The 21,782-nt window shown below is 37.1% G+C and overlaps 4 protein-coding genes across 4 annotated transcripts in view; 3 read left to right on the top strand and 1 right to left on the bottom strand.

Moving 5' to 3' along the window:
- Nucleotides 1-473: 473 nt before the first annotated feature.
- Nucleotides 474-4,470, top strand: LOC107669529 (E3 SUMO-protein ligase CBX4-like). The gene is made up of 5 exons (XM_016461799.1): nucleotides 474-820; nucleotides 1,023-1,066; nucleotides 1,490-1,555; nucleotides 2,834-2,900; nucleotides 3,007-4,470. Exons 1-5 carry the CDS (start codon nucleotides 752-754, stop codon nucleotides 4,387-4,389), a joined length of 1,629 nt encoding a protein of 542 aa, XP_016317285.1. The 5' UTR covers nucleotides 474-751; the 3' UTR covers nucleotides 4,390-4,470.
- Nucleotides 4,471-9,602: 5,132 nt separating this feature from the next.
- Nucleotides 9,603-11,829, top strand: cbx8b (chromobox homolog 8b). Its single transcript, XM_016461798.1, has 5 exons — nucleotides 9,603-9,781; nucleotides 9,928-9,971; nucleotides 10,229-10,294; nucleotides 10,374-10,440; nucleotides 10,641-11,829. Exons 1-5 carry the CDS (start codon nucleotides 9,713-9,715, stop codon nucleotides 11,448-11,450), a joined length of 1,056 nt encoding a protein of 351 aa, XP_016317284.1. The 5' UTR covers nucleotides 9,603-9,712; the 3' UTR covers nucleotides 11,451-11,829.
- Nucleotides 11,830-12,809: 980 nt separating this feature from the next.
- cunh17orf67 (chromosome unknown C17orf67 homolog) lies at nucleotides 12,810-15,094 on the bottom strand. The gene is made up of 4 exons (XM_016461801.1): nucleotides 15,043-15,094; nucleotides 13,657-13,745; nucleotides 13,305-13,442; nucleotides 12,810-12,925 (listed from the first exon to the last, which is right to left on the bottom strand). Exons 1-3 carry the CDS (start codon nucleotides 15,092-15,094, stop codon nucleotides 13,326-13,328), a joined length of 258 nt encoding a protein of 85 aa, XP_016317287.1. The 3' UTR covers nucleotides 12,810-12,925; nucleotides 13,305-13,325.
- A 2,113-nt stretch (nucleotides 15,095-17,207) lies between these two features.
- The window catches only part of dgke (diacylglycerol kinase, epsilon), a 12,831-nt gene continuing 8,256 nt past the window's right edge, over nucleotides 17,208-21,782 (top strand). Inside the window, exons 1-7 of the mRNA XM_016461807.1 lie at nucleotides 17,208-18,078; nucleotides 19,175-19,331; nucleotides 20,308-20,427; nucleotides 20,593-20,736; nucleotides 21,022-21,179; nucleotides 21,271-21,319; nucleotides 21,486-21,599. Coding sequence (XP_016317293.1) covers nucleotides 17,648-18,078; nucleotides 19,175-19,331; nucleotides 20,308-20,427; nucleotides 20,593-20,736; nucleotides 21,022-21,179; nucleotides 21,271-21,319; nucleotides 21,486-21,599 — 1,173 coding nt within the window. The 5' untranslated portion in view covers nucleotides 17,208-17,647. The remainder of the gene's footprint in view (nucleotides 18,079-19,174; nucleotides 19,332-20,307; nucleotides 20,428-20,592; nucleotides 20,737-21,021; nucleotides 21,180-21,270; nucleotides 21,320-21,485; nucleotides 21,600-21,782) is intronic.

Raw genomic sequence — 21,782 nt, 5'->3', positions numbered from 1 at the left:
GGATGAATCCCAGTGCCGCCCATTTGATTATTTAATGCATCAGTGGACTGCATTGCTTCAGTGGAGAAAAATACAGATTAAAATCACTTTTCAAAATGTAGAGTCTCAAAATATATGCTGTTCTTTAATAATCTTCATTTATGAATTTCTTAGCGTCATCGTATGGGTTTTTGTGTAAACCTGGGTGTTTGTTCAACATAAACAAACAGATTTGTTCATAGCTTAAGTCTTCACTTCATTATGCCTGTCATGTATTCATTTTTAAAATGTTTCAGAATATTATCTTCCTCAGAGTTGTCTCTCCACTGATATAAACTTAAAATGGATGGCAAATCCACACGATTAAAAACCTTGCTGATGCTGATAATGATTTAGCCTGCTCACTAAACTGCTAAATGACACCTGAAGAACTAATCAAGCTTAAATTTAAAAATGGACACAAGTGTGCCCCACTTTGCGTCATGAAGGAGGAATTCTCGCTCAGTACTTGAAGGGCTGCAATAACTACTCTTCATTTGCTCAGTCAACCCGCGGCACCGGGCTGACCAGCCTCTACACCGCCCCTCCTGCTGTGACGTCACGCTCATGGCTATTTGCATGAAGTACGTTGTACAGCTCATTTGAGAGTTAAAACTGAATCTCGCTTGAGAAGCGAAAGACCATACGGAGCGGGAGAGCGCGAGAAACCTGCGCGAGAAGAGCACTCATGTTATCGCGCGCACACTGAGAAGTATTACAGCGCGCGCTGAAAATGGAGCTGCCCGCCGCGGGTGAGCACGTCTTCGCGGTGGAAAGCATCGAAAAGAAACGCATTAGAAAGGTTTGCGGTTTTCTCTTAACAAACACTTTACATTTATTCATGTTGTAAGCCTATAAAACGTGCAGGTAAGGTTTTGTATTTTAAAAGAGAGCGCACAAGAGTAGGGATTTGTTTCCGAAACCCAGGATAATGGATTATTTATTTTACTTGCAGTAATTCCCAATCGAAAAAAACAAAAACTTTGTTTTTATGATATTTGCAGGGAAGGTGTGAGTACCTGGTAAAGTGGAGAGGCTGGTCTCCCAAGTAAGTTTCACTTCAAGATGTCACTTGCTTTGCTGTTTTAATGTGTCGTGTTGTGTGTGTGTGTGTGTGTGTGTGTGTGTGTGTGAGAGAGCGTTCGCGCTTAACTGACGCAGGAATGTCAACTTGTGCTCGCGATGGTAAATAATGTTTCAAATGTAAGCTTTATGCTATCGAAATGTGGTTCTGTTTTTGCAAAATAAAACATATATAAGTATACCTAAAAATAAAGAATGCATCAACCATGTAGCATCAATAGCCTATTTTTAATTCTCTAACATGCTTGAAGATTCGTTTATTAGGACCTTGTTAGTGGCGTTAGTCCTTCAGATGACAGCCACGTTAGATAGTTCGGTTGAGGGAGCTGGTGATATTCATGCTACTCTGCTCTCCCCTCGCTCTCCGCCACCTTTCTTCTCTTTATAGATATAACACGTGGGAGCCAGAGGAAAATATTCTGGACCCGAGACTTCTCGTCGCTTTCCAAAACAGGTGAGACATTGCAGTCTTGGCTTGACGCTCTGAGCTTGTATAGCCGAAACGGGAAGAGGGGAGAAGACGCTTTTTCGCTGCCGCTGTGCTCGTGCTCATTCTTTTTCACTTTCTCTTACTGACAGAAAGGGGGTGCACAGATCTGGAGAGAACTTGTGCGCAGGCGCGCCATAATATATGACTGAACGTAATTGCGCGGTACACAAATGCCACGGTCAGAAACCAGCCATTAAAGAATGTTTACATACAGACGTAGCCAGAAAATGATCCTTTGAGACCCCTTGCGTTCTTTATGGAACCATTTTATCTCAAACGCGCCGCTCTTTCAATATTGTACTATTAATCATTTCTTCCGGTTGGCTGACCGTGTCCGTACTCTCTAGACGCCCTAAACCGAAAGCATTGCAGTAAGCACAAATACATATATATTATTTTCTATCAATCTTCTAGCCGAAGTGCACGCCCACTTTCATTACAAATAGGCAGTTTTCCGTGGCTACACATGCATTCACGCTTTCCCGAAATTCCACACACATTTTTGTCGGGTATTCATCCCCTTTGACTGGCATCTGCGCGCACCATTAGCAGTCTCCCTCGTGACTCGGAATTCTGTTTGGAGTAATTGCACGCACCCCTTGAGTATAGAACCGTTCTAGGTCGTCTAATTAGGTTTTTGCAATATTATTTTATAGAAGGTCGATGGGAAAAAAGCTGATGGCCCCATTTCTTTCGACAGCCCGTATGCGTAGTTTGAGCTAACAAATAAATAACAGAACCCATTGGAAAAGCCTGTCAAATAACGCAATATTATAGAGAGCGATTTATTCATATGTTTTGTCATCTTTGTTTTTATTTCTTCCTTTCCAAATGGGATTGTCCACCAAATTAGTAAACAAGTTGTGTGCTGTCTGAAGCAACACATAATGCTCTTTATTTTATGTGAGTAAATTTTATGAATGCCAGTGGTGGGCTATTTAAAGCCAGACCATATTTGAAAGGATACACAAAACAGGCAGTAACTTGACTATAATGCACTCTCAGAAATAAAGGTACAAAAGTTGTCTCTGGGGCAGTACCTTTTCAAAATGTGCTAATATTTATAATTTGGGTACACTTTAGGTACTAATATGCAAAGGTGTACCTTTTGAAAAGGTACCGCCCCGGCCCCAGTGACAACTTTTGTACCTTTTTTCTGAGAGTGTGGGACAAGTAGTCAGAATAAATTAAAAGTTAAATATATTATCTTGTGTCTTATTTTTCTAAAACTTTTCGATTCAGGGAAAGACAAGCGCAGCTAATGGGTTATCGTAAACGGGGACCAAAACCAAAACATCTTCTCCTGCAGGTATTTCACCATCACTTACAAACATGTGCCCAATTCACTTCTGTGAAAGTCATGTCACTAATTGTTTCTACTGCAAAGCTCATTGTTGATTTGTCTGATTTCTAAGGTACCATCATTTGCTCGAAGATCCAGTGTTCTTACCGACCTTCAGGAGGTGTCACAGGGTGAGGATAACCAATCCAAAACAACTTCAGACCTGGTCCAAAGTCAGCAATACCAGCTTAACAGCAAGAAGCACCATTCCTACCAGCTCAACCCAAAAGACAAGCAGGGAAGGGCACGAATAAATGGGGAAAAAAAGCACTACTACCAGCTCAACAGCAAGAAACACCACCACTATCAACCAAACCCTAAAATGTATGACTCGCTGTATCAGAGGGTCAAGGAGACCAAAGTTCCTGAGTTGGCTGACAAGGAATGGAACTTCTCTCCAGCTCTACAGCAGAAATGGGTCCAAAGTAAGGATTCTGAGTGCCTCAGTAAGGTGAGGAATATTACAATGGAGTTGAAAAAGCTTCCTAAAGTAAATGGTGGCGCTGACTTAAACATGAACACAAACAGTGATGCAAAGGAAGACAAGGCACCGCCCAATGGAATAAGCCGCAAACTGAAGATTGTGAAGAACAAGAATAAAAATGGGCGCATTGTCATCGTCATGAGCAAATACATGGAAAATGGCACCCAGGCAGCTAAAATTAAGAAAGGAACAGCAGATTCTGAGGAAAAAAGGCAAGCACAAGATTGTAAGTCCTGTGGAACAGATGAGAGCACAGAGAAGATAAAGCACACAAAGAAGCAAAGTCTTTTGAAAGTGATAAAAAAGGACAGTAAAGCTGAGTCTGCCTGTTTTAGGCTTTCCAATGGACTATCATCTTGTGGAGGGAACAATCCTAAAAAAACATGCTCCATAGTGTTTGAGCCAAACAACTCAAAGAAGCCTGGCAGCACTGGAGATTATGTATCTAATGAACAGCCCTTGCAACTGACAAACAAAACCAGTCTGACTACAGTGCCTATTGAGAAAAGTGATCAAAAAGGCACCCAATCTACTCAATATGGTCCCCTCACCTTGCCTCGAAAGCGTTGCTACTCTGAGCCAGACAGTGACAGTGGGGAGGCTAAAAGGCTCCTAATTTCTCAGAGTACAAATGCTCCGAATACTGACTTGTCTCACTCTTGTAACGGCACCACACACTTCAATGACCATCAGCACTCTGGCGGACATGACTTTGAAATTTTGGACTCCAACCAAGACGAACCCATAGACCTCAGCTGTGTAAGGTTGAGAGAAGAGAAAAAAAATCCGACACATTCTCAGATTGGAAACTCTATACCGACTGGGAAAGCAGCGGTCTCTGCACCAGAGCAAGTAGAGAAAGAAATGAAAAAATCTGTTCAAAGCTTTACACCTTTTCTTGGGAATATAATAATCACAGATGTCACAGCAAACTGCCTTACAGTGACATTCAAGGAGTATGTTACAGTTTAGGAATATGTGATGGATATAAAGTCTATAAAGACTACTGACTATTTACTGTGAATTTGTATAAATGTAAAGCATGTCTAATCATCAAGTCTTCAAACTTGCCTGAAATTTTTGAAACAATCTAGTGTTAAGTTTTGTTTCAGATTGTGTTTGATTGAACTGATCTGAATTAATTTTCAAATGTACACATTTAACTATTCCATGTTAGGGATAGAAAAAAAACTAAACAGGTTTTCCTGTTATTAGCTTGTACAATATTAGCTTAAAGCTGTTTGCATTGCTGTATTTCAGAAGGCTTAAATATAAGAAGCACTTACTACACATGTAATACTGAGAAACATTTTCTACTGATCTGTCTTTTATAGTCTTTTTTTAATGTCACTTGAAATGTGTTATTTAGGTTTGTCTAATTATATTAAAAGTTTTATTTTACGTTCTTGAATAAGATCTTTGCTTGTACCGCAAGCAGGTGTGTGTGTATGATGAACAGAAGTGTTCCTATTAAACTCACATGTGAGACGAGCTAACGGTTAGCCCATATGAGAGATAGCAAAACATTACTATCATGTAAATGCAAGACATCAGTAGGCCTATCAGACTGAACTTTGCACAGCCTTTACATAGCACATGGACTTGGACTTTTGCCATGTGGATTTTTTCTCAATTGTTTTTTAGTTAAAGAGGGTTTGCCTGCTTTTACTCCATCTACAATGCTATCATTTTTTCACAAAAAAAATTATTGAGATGGGCATTCATTCATGATTCCAAGACTGGGAATAAATAGTTATTTAATTTAGCCTACTTACATAAAACTGCGGCTAAGTTTAGCACAACTCCGACTAGTATCATCCGATGAAAACTAGCACGTCTGTGGGAGTAATGGAAACAGCAGTGCTGTCTCACTTTCCAAGCGCTGTTATAGACTAGGCCTAATTTAAAAGTCCTCTAGTCCTTTACAGCCTTTCATTATGCGCGAAGCTTATCTACGCTGATTATCGAGATCACATAAAGCATCCCATTTAAAACAGCAGGGTTGTCAAGACAAACTTTTCATTTAATTGCCTGTTGGATTATTTTTTATTTAAGAGATGTCACATTTCTTGCTACAAGAAACATTACCCAGGAACAGCTAAACTAAAAATCTGTTTTCATGTTGATATTGCAGAACACCCAAAAAAAAAAAAAAGGAAATTCAGTGAGCTCTCAGGTAAGGCAACTAACATAAGTAAGGAAACTTTCACCTGGCATTTTAATGGATTTTCCTTTTGTGTTCAGATAAAGCTCACGGCTATTTAGAATAAAAATCTGTACATCGAATTTTGAGTCACAACATTTTGGGCATTGACATACAGGTTGTCAAAAAAAACCGGACTATTGGATGGGAGACATTACTATTGAAATCACTGAACTTAAGTATATAGGCTACCGTGATATTGCGGAGACGCAAGTCTAATTTGTCACATCTGCCTCTGAAAAGTCTATTCAGCAAAACACAATTAGAAGTAGTAGGACAGACTGCAAAAAAAAAGGATTTGCCTGATGGGTTTACCGGAGCTAGCTGGGGGGAAATAGCCCAAACAGCGCGGACATTTCAGCAATTAACATCTTACAGGCATTATTATATGTGCGTATGCAGGCAGAATGCTTTATGCAGCTCATAAGTATTCCGAATTCGCGTTTATAGATAGAGTGTACACTTTTAATGTCATCCAAATGGAATGTGCCTTCAGACTATTACCAACTTTATTTATGCGCACAATATATACGGTCCATACGAGACCGGCAAGAAGAGATTCATCCCGTATATGCATCGTCAAAGGTTAGGTAAAAGACACTATAGGCTATAAGGATAGAAATTTAATTGTATTAGGCTTAATAGTAGCTTTCGCTTTATAAGCTACCATCATTGAGAATGTATGAAGCTTTGAACAGCCTGATGTATAAAACTCGACTCATTTTTTTGTCAGCGCTAACATGGCGGACAGCAAACGTCTCTCTTACTCACGGCAAGATCATGATAGGTATTAGTCTATCCAAAAACTAGGCAGAGGTTGGTTAGAGCTGAAATTTGTGTCAAAGGTGGGCTACGGAAAAGCACTTCAGCCTCACTGAAACGGAATCAACCATTTCCTTTGCAGCACCGTCTGAGATAAAGCTGCCCTCGCTGCGGTTATAAAATGGCTTCCTTTGGTCCATCCACTTTATTTGCGATCAGCTGATGAATTCAGCTTTACTGCAGTACATTTTAGCTGTAGCTGGTTAATTTCGCCAAGTTTGTTTAAAAGACGACTTGAACAGCTTCTTTTGAAATAATAAAATAGTAAAGATTATTTGAGTAAAGCATTAGGTTACTAAATATCACAGATGGCTTTAGTAAAATAAAACGTTTTGATAATGAGAGAGGTAGCCTAGAGACGTTCTAAAACTTGAGGTTATTAAAATAATATTGTCTTGTTTAAAATAGCCCAGACCTACGATAATAATTTGATCACATTAAATAATAATAATATGATGTTAATACAAGTTAATACAAGCCTTCAGGAAAATAACTTATGTTTATCTCACTAAAATAATTAGGCTAGCAGTTGAGGTGCTTTTTTAGCTATGGCTACTTGAAAATCAAAGATAACCTAGAAGTGTTGGTAACGTGTTTATATTGGCAAAGCTTAGATTAATTTATGTGGCATTTTTTTAAATATAGGCTAAATCAATAACGTAAAGCACGTCTTTTCCGAAATTTTCCCATGTTTATCTCCATTGTATAATTAGGCTATATAAAATAAAAAAATATATATGTTGACTGGTAAACTAATATGCAGCAGAAAGTGCTCGATTTATGGTCTTATTAAATGTGTAAGTGCTGGACACAATGTGACATAAATAATCAATAATCCAACAAAAGCACGGAAACCATGTAAATATGTTTTGGTAAAACCTTTTATTTACATCGAAATAAATATTTTTAACATGATCGAAAATTGCATCAAACAGACTGAAACACGGGGCAAAAATAGTAGTGTATTTGCCATTTCCCTTTGTAAATTGTGCAGAATTTCTCATGCTAGTTGCCCAGAAACGAGTTAACCAATAATATTCTTCCAGCTCGATCTAGAGCCCATATACGGATATAACCACTGCAGTATTCAAACCACCAATCATCTTCCGCAGAACCAACCACAAGCCTGCTGTTTACCTAGTTTGTTATGCATAAAAAAATCTACAAATGAAAACGGAAGCCTTAATTTTTTGTAGAGAAATCGCAATCGTCACAATATTTCTTCAAACCACTATTCAACTGTTCATTATTGTGTAGCATTATCTTTAGTCACGGAATAAACCCCCAGTAAACTAATTTACAAGCCACCAAGTTAATCATTATCCCATCGTTCATGTTCATGTTCAAAGTTTTAAGATATTATTTGAAGATATTATTGTTTATAGGCCTATCTAAATAATGTTACATTTAAAAACCTGTTACAATTTAAAAAAAAATCTCAAATTCACACAGGAACGTATTAATTCATGTTATAATTTAGCTATAGATGGGATTTTTTTTTTTTTTTTTACCTGACATGCCCTGTTTGATACCCAAGTGATTGTGCAGAACTGAGCATGAGATTGGTAAACATTTTCGGAAAGGCTTCGAAAACGGTATTCCTTTTACATGGCCATTAATGGTAAAACAATAAATGAATGACTGTTTTTCCTTCATATGGAGCTGGTAATGTTTGCTTGCCATTTCAATGCTTAGGCAAAATGAATTATATTTCTATCTATAGGCCTAATTTTATATTTAAAATAGCCTATGTTTTTCGTTAAACCAACATAATTATGTGAGATTTTTAAATCGAATTAGGCTATATGGAACACCCAATTACAAAATTATATTTTTTTATATTTTATTTTAATAAAATAATAAGACCTATCTACATCCTTTACACTAAAATTAGAATATTAAATAATAATAATAATAAGTCAATAAATACATGTTTGAGCTAAAATAGCGATGTTAATGCAGACAAAGTCTGGCCTGTGTAATCGTTGTTAGGGGAACCATTTAAGAGGTTACCTACTGTAGTGCATTTAGTAACTCTTGATAATAAAAAGTTAATAATTATGAAATGTTCCATTCGCATTATTGTGCTGTATGTTTTTGTCTTTGTTGTCAGCGTTTGCGTATTGTAATAATTAATAAGATACATTGGCTATTATCATCATCGTTTTACATTTTTTCAATAAATTGAGGTATTTATAAAATAAGTATAAAATATAAATCTACTACAATGGTGCTGTTTAATCAGTTTGATTTTTGATTTGGCTGTTCAATGTTAGGACTAAAAGTGTCAATGAATTAATTATTTCTTATTTTAGTTCATTTTATTTATTAGCTTTTTTCTCGAAAGAGCCATACAGTTGAAGACAAAACCTAAATATTAAATAATAATAATATGAGCAGACGTGTAGGCTACTGGATAAAACATAAGTAGCCAATATGTTCATTTTTATTTATCAAAAAACTAGGCTAACAAAAATCTTACACCTCTTAGAGAAAATAATGTGGTAAAGTAGGTTACCGTAGGCTATACTTTAAATCATCATTTAGCATACTCACAAATTCAACCCGTTCCGTTTATTTAACGGTTTTTAGAAAATGTAGGCTATATAAGACACGAGAAAAAAAAAAATAATAATTTTGTGTAAATTTAGGCTGTTTTTCTGCCGTAGAACTCATATTCAAACCAATATTCATTTCCATCAATGATTAGTTTGTCGTGGATAAAGACTTCATGTTCGATTTTGGCGGGATTAGTAAAATATTCTCGTGAATAGCAGAATATCCATCAGAATAAGATGGCATACATTTTCCTATAATAACAGATGTACAGTAGCCTATATCAAAAATTTTTAATGAGTTATGCCTGTTTGAGAAAATACGGAATTTTTAGAGTTTGTAGCCTACACGTCCTTGTTCTGCTAACGTTTAACTGATTACGTTTACCTGTAGGTCTTGACGTAACGTTTACGATGAAACTTTAACCTTCTGATGTATTCCTACAAGTATTGAGCAGATCTTATATTTCTGCACGCAGGTATGTCACTAAGAGCAAGACCCTGCCACTTAGCAACAGCGGAGCCAATGAACGGACTCCAAATATTTCCACCTACAAGCGGTGCCAAGGCAACATACTAAAGAACGTGATGACGTCTGGCTGTGCACTAGAGTATTATGGGCTGTATGGAATTCTGAAGCTAGAGCAGGCGGACCGGACTCGCGCTCACGGCTAGCTACGCTGCAAGCTAACGGTAGACGAAGGTAACGTTAAACATGGAGCTGTCGGCTGTCGGAGAGAGGGTGTTCGCGGCCGAATCGATCATCAAGAGAAGAATACGACGGGTATGTGTTGTGGAAGAGATATCTCGACATTTTTTGCATATATGTGCTAATGTCGTCGGCTCGCGCTAACGAATTCTTTTGTGTGTGTGTGTGTGTGTGTGTGTGTGTGTGTGTGTGTGTGTGTGTGTGTCTGATGGCACGCGCAGGGTCGAATGGAATATCTCGTGAAATGGAAAGGCTGGTCGCCCAAGTGAGTAATACATGCCCATCCTATGTCTGTTGTGCCTTGCACTGGTGTTTTGGTGACAGTGATGGCCGTCAACCCTGCTATTTATCGCGAGGGGCGTACATCCACTGGCAGGTTAACAATCTGGTTATTACTGCAGACTGGTTTTGGCAGATGGCATGCTGCAACATTAGCTGGCCCTGCTAGCTGGCCGGTAGAGCAGTGGTTTCAATGCAGCTAAAGATTGACAGTCATCACGTGAAACTTTTTTGTTCTCACAGGTACAGTACTTGGGAACCAGAGGAAAATATCCTAGACTCACGCCTATTCGTTGCATTTGAAGAGAGGTATAAAATAAATAAAGTAAAACTATTAGGCGGCCGAAAATACAGACGTTTTCACACTTGCGCTTGTATTTTCATACAGGGAGCGTGAGAGAGAAATATTTGGACCCAAGAAAAGAGGACCTAAGCTCAAGACTTTTCTTCTAAAGGTTAATGTCATTTATTTATTAACAAATAAATAATAATAATCCTGAAATGATCTATATTGTGTATAATATTGTGTATAATATTATTATTAGGTTTGCACTATTTATTTATTTATTTTTTGTCTGTGTAAATGAATACATTTTATATAAGGGCATAATTTTGAGTTCTGTGCTAATTTTTCAAACACATGTATTTTTCACAGGCCCAAGCTAAAGAAAAGGCGAAGTCTTACGGATTTAGAAATGAATCATCCAGAGGCATTGCATATCCCAGTCCAGAGCCTTTGGTGACCCCTAGAGCGAGAGAAGGACTACGTTCTGTGGTTCCCACAATTTTCCCTCCCAGCACAGTCAACCGAGGGGAGAGCGTAAGGATTCCACCTCCAGAACCAAGGGAGCATCGTTCTCCACACTCACCCAGACCCAGCACTGATGCTTTTACCCTCACACCAAAAAAGAGAGGACGGAAGCCCAAATTACGCTTCACAGATGGCTATACTAGCTCCTTACATCCAGAGCATTCAAAAAGAGCAGCAGACGAAACCATGGCAAGCATTCCTTCCAAAATGGCAAAGTTAGGTTTGGGAGAAGAGGAAGAGAGATGCTCGGAAATAAGTGGGAGAATTAAGATATCTCATAAGCACATGGATGCTACCTATTCACACAAACAAAACAGAGTTGTTCCAGAGTGGAGTTTGCATTCCAGCAGTGTTAGTGCAGACTTACAAGGCCACAGGACTAATCCACAGACAAGCCACTTTCACCATAAACACCTGAAGCACTATTCAAAACGAAGAACATTTGAACGTGGTGATTCCACCAGCAGACAGCCTTCACTTATTGCCAAAATTCCAGTGTCACGCATATTTGGAGAGCCAGAGGAGGGAGATGCTTGGAGACCCACCTTCTGCAATGTGGAGAAAGTCATAGTTACCGATGTGACATCGAACTTCCTGACTGTAACAATCAAAGAGAGTAGCACTGATAAAGGCTTCTTTAAAGACAACAGATGATTATTTACTGCAGCCAGTATGCTCCTTTCATCTCTTCAGAAGTCCTTTGTTGTCGAAAATATTCTGTGTATTGCATAAAAAAAATCTTATTCCCTTTTCTGTCACACTGAAATCTGTATTTATTGTGAAATTGTTGCTTTAAGAAATTTGCATGCACTAGACACCATAAACAAAACCAGAACTGCGTTCAAATACATTAACGAGTTCTCAGATCATTTGTTATAAGTATTAATTACAAATTGTTTATCTATAAATATATAAAAGTATCATTTTTGTCTCCCAGACGAATATTAAAACATTTATGTACAGACTAAGTCTTGACATTTTGCACACTAACCGTCATATTGTTTTTGCGCCACATCATTACCTTTTCAATTCTTGTAATTTACGTTGATTTTATTTTGTCATTTAATATCGCCAGTTAACTTATACACTTGTTTCACGGTACAGCGACATTAACAATTTACACACATAAAAGTGTAACATGAAAATCTAATTTTCATCTCAAACGTAAAGTGTATAATAATGAACACGTTTCTTTTGTTTCTCTTTATTTCAGCTCAAATTCGTATTTATAAATATGTAATGTTAAATTGTATAAACTTAAAGACTTCTAATTATTTTGTAGGGCGTTTGTAATTGTGATTATCGATGAATTGTGCGAATAAAAGTTCTTTAATGTGACATTAAATAGAAAAGCGCACATCCAATGTCTACTCGAATCCTACACGATCATAATTTTACAATATGTATATGTGTGTGTATTAGTCCTGTAAGTAATAAAAAAACACGTAAAACGTACATTTATGCTTATTTGCCCAGTTAGAGTAGCATTTAATGCAAAACGAGATGTCGTTAAGGAAAACAGCTACATTTTAAAGTTCCCAAACATTTAACTTATACAGTGTTATACAATGGTGGAACTTGATTCCATTTTACAGCCTTTTATTTGTTTATTTATTTGGACTTTATGGTTTCTTTTGTGACACGTAACAAAATGTAAACTTTCAGGTTTACACAACACATTCATAGTGCTTTCGATCAATCAGTGTTAGGCCTCCAGATATTGCCGTGTAAAGGTCAAAAACTCTTGGCGTCATCAGTCTTTTAAACTTTTTATATATTTTTTTTAGTTTCGACTTTATATCATAATGAAACTAAAATACTACTTCAGCCCGAAAGATGAAAATCACAGTCACAATCAAAATTTAGAGCACAACATTTATTTTATTCACGAGTCTCTTATTCAAAATGCAATTTTGTAATTCGTTTTTATTAAAAAAAAAAAAATCTTCTAACGATTCTAAGATTTTTCATCTAAATAAGACATCTAAAATGGGTCTACACTATCGATAGGTGTGTGTCTTCGTGGATTTTGTGTGCTTGGCCTCGGCGTTTCTGGGTCGTTTCGTTCTCATTGAATCCATTTCATGGTGTTTTTCAGCTTTGTCGTCGCCGGAATTCCTGTCTAGGCCCTGAAAAAAAAAAAAACTTTGAATTGTTTTGCCCTCAGATACGTAGGATTTTAGTAGCCTAAATATAAACCGTTTTCCATGATAAAACAGGATTTACATTTAATATGCCTTCTTTAAAAGCCAAGGCAGAACTAAGACAAAAGACAGTAGCCTACATAAAGAAAAAAACATCCCATATGATGTAAAGAGTGTTAACAATTATTAATGCCTTCAACCAAATGTCTAGACACACTGCAAATCTAATTACTTTCTTCACCAATTCTCTTTTATTATAAGGAAAAGTGTGAATGTAAACAATTTACGTAATATGTGAAATCATGATAGTAAGCTCAAACATTGCAGTCTTCAGTGAGATTCAAAAGCTGAGGGGTATCAGAACCTGTGGATCACAGCAGGCCTGTTACACAGGGTAGCCGTAGTTGCGGTCACAGCGAGGGAAGCAATGAGGGTTCATCCAATGCTCCATGCTGGTCTCCTGAGCCCTCTGCTCCAGCCTCTGCATATGCAGCATGTGTTCCTGAAATACACGTGAACTCTGAATTCTACTGACATGGAGCTAAGTTCACTTATTGATTTGTTTTTGAATTTTGGTATTTAAAACCAGCACAAAGCAACATTGTGAACAGATCTTTACTATCACAAAGAATTACAGCCAGGCTCCCATGCATGATGTTTTCTTAAGCTTTGTTATTAAGCATGTAAATAAAAGGAGTCTGTTGTTGGCACCCAACCCTCATAGGTTCATCAGGGTGTCCAGGCTTCTGTCTCTTGGTGCGGAGTAGCTGCTTTGCAAAACTCTCCTTAATGATGGGGCTTGCATCTAGGAACATGACATATATGTGTATCAAGATCACAAATTCATACTGTAATTTCATTGTAATGACAACGTGATTTATTCTTGTGAATACATTTAACGGATTGATTTGTCTAAATAACTAAGGGGTTGCCTATATGAATAATGTAAAACATGTCACAACATTTGATTAATTATGTATATTTTTTATGTAGTATACAAATGAGATTACCAAAGACTTTAATTTGTGTCATTTAATATTAGCCTACCAATTTCTCCTTCTGTCTTTCTTTTTACTACATGCTAATTTTATTTTTTCCATTCTTCCGCAGGCGGCCATTCTTCCTGTGAACCTTTATTCTTTCAGATTTCCTCGAATCTTTTGGGGGTCTAATTTGTATGAATGTTGGCCTTTCTCTTTCCTTCTTTCTTCATCTCGCTCCCTTTTTTTTCTCTCTTTCACACAGACATGCACGCACACACATACACTTCACTCACTTTCTCTCCTGCCTCCCCATTTCAACCCCTCCCTCCTTTTCCCAGCGCTGTTTCTCTATGGAAGAACACAAAGTGCCCATTCATGAGCGGGTCTCCCCGCGGAGCGTGACCTGGAGCTCTGACCCGCGGGGGGTATGAAAATGAGCCCGTAACGGTAAACACCGACGTGGCAGATAAACAGCCGCACCACGTTTTTCAAAGCAGTTTTTACACGTTTCGCTCACGTTAGTCTATAATTAGATACGATTCTTTAATTTATAGGGATGGGCAGGGTGGGTGAAATTATCACATAATTTAAAAGACTAGTTTATTCAGCCGTCACATTTTCAGCAGCTAGCCTAAAACAATAGGAATAGAAATATATTGAATAGGATGGGATGGAATAGGAATATATAAAAACTAATAGGCCTATAGCCTAAAATGAAAACATCAAAAAGCAATAAAAAAAATAACTACGCAAATTTTGAGTTTGCTATAGTATAGGGTTGAGTATAGACATTAGAAATCGTTAAGCAAGTGAGGGGGATAAAACAATGACAAAGTATTAGGCGTAAACATCATGAAAATAATCGCACAGAAATATACACTCATTTCTGTCTTTACTAGAACTGCAAGTAGGCCGAAAAGAAAATAGCCTAGGTATTTATTTCAAAAGTCATTATCCAAATATTCCAAAACGCTCTGATTTTACATGAAAATAAGACTCGCTAAAACAAGTAATAGGCCTATGCACACAAACGTCACAACCCACAGTGATAAGAAAAACAAAAACACTGTAATATGCAAATAAAACCCATGGTATAAGATTTCTGCAAGAAAAACATACCAGTGCAGAAGGTCAATAAGATCACGCAAAAAAGGCATACCAACAGCTTCATTTTCATTTCCGTCCGTCCTCAGTTCGAAATAACTGCACTTGAGTGTTTACCCAACTTATGAGGAGGAAAAATACACGACCCCACAGCACCCCTGCTTACAGGCCACTGGATAGGCTACAGAAGACGACTCCTGGCTGCACATCTGGATGAGACTGTAGTTACAGACATTTTCCACAAGATGTCGCCTTTACTTTAAATTAAACGTCAATGTCTAGGCCTACGACCCTGCTACACAATGGTTAAAACACTGATCTGAGTAACACAACCTGTTTTTTTTTATAGTAATTCTACAAAGTTTAACTACACCTGACAGTTTCATTTTTTTTTTTTAAGTTCACAGCACTTGTCCCTCCATAATTAACATTTCTTTTGGTAGCAACGGAGCAATAACCCACCTTTGTTTGTTACATCTTTTTAGTTGTAAGGGAAGATGAATATAAGAAGAGCCTTTGAGCTTTGCATTGGCTATGGACGCCCTCTGTAACAAACTCTGTTTACAGTATGTTATACAACAACTTTTTATGCTGCAAAATTAGCTTATTTTTTGTACTTGTGGACAGGCACAGTGTGTGCTCAAGGGCTTCAGTATCAACACTTTCTTTAGTATTTACATTTTATTGCATGTTACATGCACCTGACTTGTTTACTGGTATAAAGGCTTTATTTAGTTAGTTTTTTTTTCTCCGCCTTCAGGGCACAGTTTGCATTTGACTCATAACAAATATAGTACAAATTTTCATAGTAGTAGGCATTTTTATTTACTCTGAAATTTCTTTATTGATGTAGAAATTAAGAACATTGCTATTATATCGTTGCATTTAATTTCCTAGGTGTTAGTTTTGATTCTGAATTTTCCTCTCAGTAGTTTTTGTTTACTGTAAGATGGATCAGCAGATGAAAATGCTCTTGGTTAGGCAAAATGTTTTCTTCTGTGAAAATGTTTTTTCATATTACTCATGTTACTCATATTACTATGTTCTCTGTTTCAACTAGTTTTTGTTCTTGTAAATCTAGCTCTCATATAAAAGTAGCCATAGATCCGAGAGCTCAAGTGGAAAGTTTTGTATGACTGTACAGTATTGAGAAACTTTCACATTGACATATCAAACTCAGCGAGTCTCTCAGGTTTCCAGTGTTCAGTTATTTTGTTGTTTGTAATATTGGTCCTAAATATCACTGTTAAATACCTCTCTGTCTCTATCTGCAAAACATTAGTATTCATGCCTACAAGTGAATCGCACACTTTATTTACTGGATGCATATATTTGGTTCATTTCTTGAATTTAGCTGCTTGACTATCAGTGACCGCAGAAAGAAACTTGGGTCATTATATTACAAGTGCAAACTGTAAGAAGGTGCTTAATCAGACAAGCAGTAGAAATGATAGTGTTCACTGTTTTTCATATTGCTAGTTAAATGATAATTGTAAGAAACCACAGATTGGGATAAGAGGGGAGCAGTTATAATAAACTCAACTGAAAAAAAAACATAATGGTTAAAACCTGATCGCTGTGGTTTTGTGGTTGCCAGAAATTTATTGAAAAAACAAACAAACAAATAAATATAGCATCAATGTTTCAGGCATTATGAAATAGCATTTTGGTGTCTGTGTATTTCAGTAACTGAAATAATGTTAATATTGGCTATCCAGACTACAATAATCTGATTTGTACCTGACAAGCACCCATACAGTAGATGGCTACATAATAAATTGTCATCAGAAAGGGCCTTTCAATTGTTATTGATGTTTATGTTATATGTTTATGTTATAAACATGAATTGAAAGTACACATTTACTCACACAAAACACTGCAAAATCAAAGAAATAGACTAATAAACTGTTATATGCATTAGCATACAACAACATAAAACATAACATTAACACCTCTATAACATATATATATATATTTATTTATTTATTTATTTATTTATATTTATATGTATATAACATTTCTGCCCCCCTCACTTCTGAAATGATGGCTACGCCCCTGCTTAACGGTCATACTGTGAAGCATAAAAATCGTGCAAATGTTACGGTTCTCATTCTGTCTCACGTATTGTGTTCCTATTGGTCACTGAACATGTTCCGCCATAAACCCACGTCATCATTTCCGTTTCCGTATATTGAACTAGATGAATCTGGTAAGGTTTTTAATCGCTTTTTGTGTTATTCCAGTGGTTTCAAAGCACTTTTAAAATGCGTGGATAACAAAGATGAAGACGGGATCTTCCCCTTGAAAACAAAATGTACCTAGAACATATACGTGAATGCATTTATCTGCTGTAAGTACAATTTGTCTCGCTTTACCAAGTGTTTGACAGCAAGGAGGTGTTTACGATGGCTGTGCTGTAATACAAGTGTGACTCGGGTTTGGTGCATCGCCTGGCGATGCGATGATGATGTGCTGCTCGGATGGGGTTAGAAATAGAAGCTCGTTGTGGGACGTTAAAACTTCCACACCTTGACTAATGACGATCGCTGGCAATCACTGATTATTTTCATCTGATCTGACTTGTGCATGACGAAATTCCTGTAAAATTAGAATTGTGGCTATGGAGGAGAGTACTGAGCTGAGGGAAGAGTGGACCTTGCTCCTCTGGACCACGGTTGCTGTTCTGGTCCCAGTGCTCATCACACTGTGGTGCAGCTTCCAGCGTCCCAAACGCAAAGTTCAGCTGAAAGATCTGTTCCGAAAGAGCAAACATGGCTGGCACTACACGGACCTGTTCAACAAGCCCACCTACTGCTGCGTGTGCTCTCAGCCCATCCTGCAGGGGGCGTTCTGTGACTGCTGCGGCATATGTGCGGATGAGGAGTGCATACAGAGGGCAGATCGCATCCTCTCATGTAAGGAGATCATGACCCAGAGTCAGACAGATGGGAGGTTTTACCATCAGTGGGTCAGGGGAAATGTGCCCCTCGCCAGCTACTGTGCCGAGTGCAAACAGCAATGCGGGAATCAACCTAAACTCTGCGACTATAGGTATTTAATATGACCATGAGTTTTTCTTTCTTTCTTTCTTTCTTTCTTTCTTTCAGTAAAACACTAATTATGATGCGAAATAGCCTCCTAAATCAGGATCTAAAACAGTCATATATTTTGATATATTAAACTTGTACCACAATTTTGGACAAAAATGAATAACCTTGTTTGAGGAAAATATGAAAGGGAAACGGATAAAAGAAAAATTGATATTCATATTTAATGTTTTAATTAACGTAGGAAAAAAGAACAACTGCATTTTCACATGATCAACTTTAAAGGTTTCAAAATGTAATGAACGGTTTGTGAAAATAAGAATTAATTTATGTATTGAGGAAAGAACAAGGCAAACAAAACAAGCTTCTAGCATGGGTTTGAACTTTTTAAGATGAGAAAGAAAGTACAAATAGCATCTCTAACTATAAACAACAATAACAAATTATTTTGAAAAGAACCGATACCCACGGTCCTAGATCTTCCATAGTTATAACAATATTTACAGAAGTCAAAGTCAGTATTTACAAGAAAATGTTAAAGAACAGACAGGTGTTTTTACATCTTAACTTAAAGCAAAAAGGATGGCAGAATGGCAACAACTTTAGACACTGTTCAATAGCAGCAGAGAGCACACAGCCTAGAACAGAACTTGAAAGCGTCTGTTGAAATCCATTTTTGTTAAGGCTGTGGCACTTTAAAATACGTCCCTGACTGTTGAACAAACAGAGCAAACCAGAAGCCTGTCCTTTTCTCTTGTGTTTAATCTTTCTAAAGCATGGTTTGATTAAAGAGTCAGTAATCCCTGTAATCCAGCTATTATGACCAGGTCCGTCCACCTCAATCCTCAATGTCAAAGGTAGTGCTAAACTGGTGCCAGGTCTGCTTTTGCTAAGGCTCAAACCAAAAGAAGTGCTGATTTAAAATCATTTCAAAATTATTTGTGCCATTTTTTATGATTTATTAAAAGTATATTATGTGCAAAATAAGAAATCTTACTGTGAGTTTTACTACAGAGGGTTTGCAGTCAGTACAGCTACCAAGCTACCAGTTCTAAGTGCCCGCACTCACATTTTTTGTTTTTATTTTTAAATATATATAGGTGTGTATGGTGTCAGACCACAGTGCATGATGACTGCCTTTCTAGTCTGAATGATGATTTGTGTGATCTTGGAGAGTTCCGCTCTGTTATCATACCTCCATATTACCTCTATCAAGTCAACAAACTCCACCGAAGACACCCTGATGAGTACAGCAAGGTGAGGATCCATCCACAAACACAAAGATATGTAAAAAAATTTACAACAATTTTTTTTTAATTTTTAAGCAGGGCACAGAGGTTATTGGTCCAAAAACAGCTTTTGTTGAAACCAAGCTGCCAAAATGACTAGTTTTCTATTTTTTTTTTTTTTTTTGTCTTAAAGGAGACATGCCTGTTTTAAACCAGAGGTACAAAAACGGAATAAAATGCCTATTTACTTCTACTAATTTATTTCTATTAATTTTTTTATAATAATCTTTATAATAATTATAAGTATGAAACATTGTGTCCCATTTTACATACTTTTGCACTATTCTTCACCATTGTGTAGTGTAAGTTCCTGGCTGATGTACATGTTCATTGTGCTTGTTTTTACATATATGATATACAGTAGTAGTAACCTGTTGAGAACAATTGACAGAACTTTAAAGGATAATTCATTTTGTGTAGTTTTCTTTTTCAAATGTAATTTCGGCATATATGAATGTAATTTATATTGTTGTCACAAACACATAATAATCAAACCAGAAAATGTATAGGTATACAAAATGATTAACCATTAATCAAAAAGCAGTGTAATAAATGTCAGATGTATTGCTTTTATATGTAAAAGTGTTTTAGACTGACATCTTTGACTTTTTCAGCATCTTTTTTCAGCATGAAAAAATGCAACTTGCATCTCGAGTCACTGCATTATTTCCATTCTTTAATGCAGTATTTGTGTTTTTTAAAAAAGTGACAAAGGCTTTTATTTGAAATGAACAGTATTTATAGATTAAACAAATATATATAAATGAAAAGATGCATAAGCATTTGAAAAAACACAGCTGTGAATAAATTACAAACAAAAGAGTTTTGAAATGTTGCAAAATGTGTAAAATAGATAAATGCTTGCACAGTCGACTAAATTAAAATAATGAAAATAACCTGACCAACTCGTTAATAGTTATTATTTTAATTTTTTTTGTATGCAGCTTGCTGCAGTCTGTGGGAGTGGCTGGACTCCGGTTCTGGTCTTGGCAAACACAAGAAGTGGCAACAACATGGGGGAAGTTTTACTGGGAGAATTTCGTACCCTCCTGAACCCCGTGCAGGTGTCACTTGAGTCTGTGCTTACATTCACATAATCAGCCAGTCTCTCTCTCTGTTTCCATGCATTCTTGGCTCTTTTTATTTTGTTTGAAAGACCGATCGCATTCTTCCTACTATCTAATGATTAAAACAAGAAGTTAAGTTATTTCGTTTTTTGTTTCTTCCAGGTGTTTGATCTTTCTGAGCTGCCTCCCTCTAAAGCCCTGCAGCTGTGTACTCTTCTGCCCCCAGGCAGCGTGCGTGTTCTGGTGTGTGGGGGAGATGGCACAGTAGGCTGGGTTCTGGATGCCATTGATACCATGAAGCTGAAGGTGAGAGCTGTAGCCAAATAGTTGAGTGGACTTGAACATGTTATACATTATATTAAATTCAGTTGTTGTGGATGTAAGCCAAGCTTTTTTCCCCCATGTGTTTTAACGCTGTGCCATATAATGACTGTACATGTACAGTATGTGGCCTTGCTAGTAGGATCTGTAATGTCATTATGTGATGCTTATATTCACATTCGTGGTGTTATTTCATTAAAAAAAGGTCATTTGTTGTTTCTTGGGTTATTAAAATATTGTCTGTGTTTGTCTCTTTCTCATTCTGTAAAGGGTCAGGATCAGTTTATCCCTCTTGTGACTATCCTGCCGTTGGGCACAGGCAATGATTTATCAAACTCTTTAGGATGGGGAGCAGGATATGCTGGAGAGATTCCAGTAGAACAGGTGCTCAGGAATGTTCTAGAGGCCGAGGTAGTCCAAATGGACAGGTAAGACCCTGGCTGTGCCGTAAAGTCGTGAATTATGAGGAATGGCTTTTGTCATTCAATTTATTTTGTATTTCTGCTGTTAATGTGTTAGGTGGAAAGTTCAAGTTGTCTCCAAAGGAAACTATTTTCGTAAGCCAAAGGTCAGTACATACAATATATGATCAACCAGCAGGAGGATGTACCCCAGAAACATGCAAATGAAATTATTTGTATGCTAAGCAAATTTGAACACAACCAATTTATTAGCATAAAATCCCATGAAACACAGTATTTGTTAAATCAATCATGAAGTTGTTTTCTTGCCAGGTGTTGTCCATGAATAATTATTTCTCAGTGGGTCCTGATGCTCTCATGGCACTGAACTTCCATGCGCACAGAGAGAAAACGCCCTCCTTTTTCTCCAGCCGAATCATCAATAAGGTCTAAGGCGTTTCCTGTCCATCTTTTCATTTTTCATATCAGGGGATTAATTCATTTTTCATATCAGATAATCAGAATCAGAAGAGCTTTATTACCAAGTATGTTTACACACACAAGGAATTTGACTTGACGACAGGAGCTTCCAGTGTAGAAGAAAGTACAAACATAGTGCAGACATACATG

Source organism: Sinocyclocheilus anshuiensis, unplaced genomic scaffold (assembly GCF_001515605.1).
Source record: "Sinocyclocheilus anshuiensis isolate Anshui unplaced genomic scaffold, SAMN03320099.WGS_v1.1 scaffold612, whole genome shotgun sequence".
Taxonomy (NCBI): domain Eukaryota; kingdom Metazoa; phylum Chordata; class Actinopteri; order Cypriniformes; family Cyprinidae; genus Sinocyclocheilus; species Sinocyclocheilus anshuiensis.
Note: the sequence above shows the minus strand (reverse complement) of the source record. Positions and strands in the feature narration are given on the sequence as shown.